Here is a 5259-nt window from a genome sequence, read left to right as displayed (position 1 = left end):
AACCAATACTTTTGAAATAACAAATTTTGTTCTAGGTATCTCCAACTTTATTTGTTCTAGTGTTGAAAAACCAGTAGCTGAGAATTTGTAAAAGTTCACAAATTTCTTCTTAATATATTTTCACTGGTGGATCAATCATTCCACCCGTATTTTAAAATACTTGGTATTATTGCTTAACTGTTCTTGATTGTGTTATTATCTTGAATTTATTAAAAGTTTTAAAAGATAATTTCAAAAAAAAAAAAAGTTTTAAAAAATTGTATTCAACCCCTCTCTAAAATCTTTGTTCTAGTTCTGTGTAAAATAACAATTAGCCTCACTATAAGTGGCTTTTGTTTGCTTCTTGGTAACTCTCTAGTTAGCTGTCAATCTAAGAAGCAACATGTGGTTTCCAGATCTACTACAGAATCTGAACTTAGAGCTATTGCAGATACTTCTTGTGATTTAGCTTGGATGCATTTATTGCTTTCTAAATTGCTCATCCCTCAGTCTTTTTCTATTATTACCTCCATCCCAAATTAGATGGTCCCGTTGATTTTGGGCACGTAACTTCGTCTACTTCCGAAATTTATTTTTTTATTTTTTCTTTTGTAAATAAAAATTTCATATTTAAATATTTATTTGCAAAAATAAAATTTTAAAAATAAATCATGTAGCTATGCGGTCAATGAACCTTAAACTGTGTGCCCAAAATCAACAAAGCCATCTAATTTGGGATGGAGGGAGTAATATTTACGGTGATAGCAGGCTGATCCAGTTTTTCATCCATAGACTAAGCATTTTGCTATTGATTATCATTTTGTCAAGGAACAAGTTCAGTTGAAGATACTTCAGCCAATTTACGTTCCTAGTTCTCATCAGCTACATCTATTCTTACTAAAAGACTAAGCAGAAAATCTCATTGGTGTATTTTATCCATGTAGAATGTGTTTTCTCCCGATTTTAATCTGAGGGGGGATATTGAACCATGTTATAAGTCAAGTTGACATTTGTAATAATTAGTTGGACAAGTTGCTAAATTTTGTTACTGCAGCAATGTGTAGTAATGGTGTATAGGGCTGAGCATTCGGTCGGTTCGGTCCAGAACCGAACCGGACCGAAAGAACTGAAACCCGAAATTAGCTTTAGACCGAACTGGAACCGAACCGAAATAATTCATTCTCCGTTTTAGTTCAGTGTATTCGTACTTATTAAGTTCAACATATAAGTTCTGATAAGTCAGCTTTTCACAACTATATTCATGTATGGAAGCTAGCTTCTTAAGGTACTCACTACTCAGACAATTATTTTTTGAATCAACTAGAGATATGTTAGAATTCAGAAATCAGTGTTCAGGATACCAACTGCATATACAGACCAGCTGATATTTTAAGTCAGCAGAATGCATTTTAAATCAAAATACGTAAACAGCCCGCTAATACAGAAGTTTAGCAAACAGCTGCTAAACTTATGTTGCAAACAACACATACAAGCATACAACAGTAAACTATGCCATTCCTTGCAGTTGCACATCAGCTGCTGCTAACTTCTTATCATCAGGAATTTTGTTAGAATGAACATGTCGTGCAAGTTGAATCACTCCCACAATAAATCCCAAACCATATGCAAACTACAAAAAGAGATCAAGTTATGAATTTATGTAACTGCAGGCAAAATATACATCACGTGAAAACTTCAAGTAATACTTTATTTACTATAAGTAGAATATGAAACTTGTGAACTGCATTGTGTATTAATAAGATAATATCTTAAATTACCAAAACAATAACATCAAATCCAAGTGAGCCATAGAATATCCAGCAAAGATCATTGAGGGTGTTGGTCACCACTACAGGAAATGGCATGTAATCAGCACTCTCATCTACTACCTGTTATACACACATATATACATCATGTTCCGGGAGCAGGTATATAATCAGCACTGATTTCCTTTTTAAACAAATATATTTATTCTGGTTGTGAATACACCTAATAATTTTGACACACAAGCCAGACATACGTACCACATGGAAAAAACGGGATAAGTACATCATGAAGGCAGAGTAAACGCACAATAGTCCCATAATAAACCTTCTCCGCGAAATATCATCTACTAGCCCAGTAACCAGTCCACTAACAACACCAATCACTGCCAACTCAACCAACAATACACCTCCTTTGTACATCTGCAATATATACATGTGTATGCTTCTATCAGTACACATAAATTACATGAATCCCAAAGCCATTAGCCGTTAGCAAGTATAAAGGAACTGAATACATGCCCTTTCATTGTCTGTGGCATAGATGAGAAAGATGATGAGATAAGCAAGGTGCATTACAACACCAAAGCCATTAGCTGTTAGCAGAAGGATGTTTCCTGGACAAACAAACGGCATACTAAATAACACCCAGAGGAGACAGTTCATTGTCGCCAAAAGATGAAATTTAGGTTTGACCTCGTTCACTGAATTAGTCTTAATTACTCTGTAAAATGTTGGCCTGCACGTGAAAAAACAGGATCAATAAAAAAATCAAAACAGAAATGTACCTTGGCGGGGGGGGGGGGGGGGGGGGGGGGGTGCGAGAGAGAGAGAGAGAGATATTTTACACTGGAGAAGCAAACAGGCCAAACGAAATGATATTCCCTGTCCAAAGAGAATCCAAGAAAAGATGAAGGCATTTGAAGATATGTTCAACAATAAAATATGTATAATAAATCACAAACAATATAAGTGTATATACTAGTATCAATCTGTTATACTCGATCTCCAAACAATACAGATAAGTGATGGTATAGGGTACTTATTCAAAAACATAGTACATGTTTTCTTCAGCATATATACATGATACATCAAAACATTGTTTTAAAACTCATAAGCTCGTAATTGCACATCTATACCATTGTATAATACACGAAACATTTGAAAGTTTTGGTTTTCGGTTTTCGGCAATTTATTATTAATATTACTATTACTAATAATTAACCAATTACCTTTTTCAACTAAAACATCAATCACCTTTTTCAACTAAAACATATTACCTTTTCTATTTTTCCCAACTTAAACATCTACTTATTCAAAAATAACATGGTCAAATCTGTTAAATAAAATAGAGTGTTACACTATAATTATTAATAGCTCACCCAAAAACCTATTTTAGCTAAAGCACGTTACCTTTTCTAATTTCTCTAATCAAGTCCCATAGGCAATTCTATTAAATTACATAAAATAACAATATTATAATTGTTAATAACCAACCAATTAGCCTTTTAAAACTAAAACGCCTTATCAATTCAATTCAAATTAATGACATAATATTAAAATTTTAATTCAAATTAAATTAAAAAACCATACAACATTAAAAAAAATATCTGTGGACCGCATGGGTTTTAAGCTAATAATACCTTAATGTATACATATCACTTACATAATGTACACAAACATCTTTTTACCTGCTAGCTAAACATGTACCACATATAAAATTATAAACAAGTCGTTCGAACTAAAAAAGAATTATTATTAATTGAATAAAAACCATCACTATAAACACAATGCCACTCACATCTATGAATCAAATCAAAAAGCAAAAGAAAGCAAACAATATGTTTTAGCTGAATCAAATTAGCTAACTGGACGATTATAAACACATTCAATTCATTAAAAAAAAATCGACAAAAGCTTAGTAACATAAACGGAATAAGATTTCATTCCATCTGAATTAATCAGGTAATTCACTTCATTAAAAAAAGTATAGCTAATATACTATGCAACAGCCAACACCAATCCCTTAATTCACTAGCAGACTCGCCCTTTCCAATACCATAATATGCGTACAAAATCCATTAACACCTATAGTTAGTAATCACATTGTGCATCACAACTGACCCCTTCCAAACACAAAAGTGTGTGTGCCGCGGGGGGGTGGGGGGGGGTGGGGGGGGGGGGGGGGGGGATTGAAATTGAAGTGGATTTGCGGAACATAAACACCAATTAACAGTAAGACATCATCAAAGAACCCAAATCAAACACTCAACTCAATTAGCTAACTGGACAATTATAAACACACTCAATTCATTTAAAAAAAACCTTACTAATTCAGAAACCTGAATCTAAGAGCTCACCGATTATTCCAAAGACCGCACGGACAATGAGTTTGGCATGCACCATCCTTGAGATTTGTTAGAGACAAAATGAGATCTATTAGTCTGGTCTGGTATCCACAATCAGCAGTAAAGTGAGAATAGGATGGCAATCTGATCGGATATGGGCATAATTTTTTACCCATACCCGAACCTGAAATATACGATCCAATGGATTTCGGATATCACCCGAAACCCGAAAAAAAAAGTGGATTGTATATGGATAATACCCGAAACCCGAAAATTTTCGGATTTGGATATCTGAAATCCGAAAATAAATCCACAGGTAGTAGGCAGACTATACACATCTGAATCCTGATTCTCTGAATTCATCCATAACATACATCATTCCACAATTCATGATCAAACCAATTCAACATCATGGGTTGCATTTAACATAATTCAATCTTTTGTTTCTAAAACTCTGCGACAAGCAGGAACTAAAAACAACAAAATGACAAGAAACTAAGCTCATCCGTCATCGATAGAAACAAAAATCATTGTCTTGTTCATCCACATCCAAGAGGCACACTACAAAAGAAATAGAATGCATAGCACCGAAGATTGAGCGATTGAAGATGAACAGATGATACTAACCTGATTAAGTAGATAAAATTCTGATTAAGTGTTGACTGTATGGCGCCGAAGGATCGTGGAATCGCCAGAAGTTCGTGTAATCGCCGGATTTCGTTGAGTGCTGCGGCAGATCCGCTGTGGAGTTGAGTCTGCGTCTACCCCTAATCGGTTAAGTTACTAGTTGATATAATTCTGATTTAGTTTTTTTATTCGAAGCGGGCGGTAATGTTATTTTAGTTTTCATAAAAATATTATATATACTTAAAAATAATATTAGTGTAATAATTTTAAATAAATTATAAATTATTATTAAATAATTGATATTAATAATATTGATTATGTCTTCTTATTTATGAAATTAATACTTTTAAAATATAAAAATGAATCAATAATATATTAAAGTTTAATATTAACAAATTATTATAATATCTCTAAACAAATCACGTATAATTACATTATAATAGTAGGTTACACAGTTTACTATATAAATTAATAATAAATTATTTTAATATCATTCATGATACTGGGGCTGATTTGTAATTAGTTACTGAAATTGACTATTA

The 5259-nt window shown here is 33.0% G+C and overlaps 1 protein-coding gene across 2 annotated transcripts; it reads right to left on the bottom strand.

The window, feature by feature from the left end:
* Positions 1–1283: 1283 nt before the first annotated feature.
* Positions 1284–4920, bottom strand: LOC108214265 (bidirectional sugar transporter SWEET5). Of its 2 annotated transcripts, none has more exons than XM_017386187.2 (7): positions 4718–4920; positions 4103–4149; positions 2591–2627; positions 2265–2481; positions 2004–2165; positions 1758–1868; positions 1284–1609 (listed from the first exon to the last, which is right to left on the bottom strand). In XM_017386187.2, exons 2-7 carry the CDS (start codon positions 4146–4148, stop codon positions 1487–1489), a joined length of 696 nt encoding a protein of 231 aa, XP_017241676.1. In that variant the 5' UTR covers position 4149; positions 4718–4920; the 3' UTR covers positions 1284–1486. The 2 variants fall into 2 exon arrangements, with proteins under 2 accessions (XP_017241676.1, XP_017241677.1); XM_017386188.2 differs by having other exon boundaries at positions 4103–4191; positions 4718–4873.
* Positions 4921–5259: the final 339 nt, after the last annotated feature.

This window comes from Daucus carota, chromosome 3 (assembly GCF_001625215.2).
Source record: "Daucus carota subsp. sativus chromosome 3, DH1 v3.0, whole genome shotgun sequence".
Classification (NCBI taxonomy): Eukaryota; Viridiplantae; Streptophyta; class Magnoliopsida; order Apiales; family Apiaceae; genus Daucus; species Daucus carota.
This window is presented reverse-complemented; position numbering and strand designations above follow the sequence as displayed.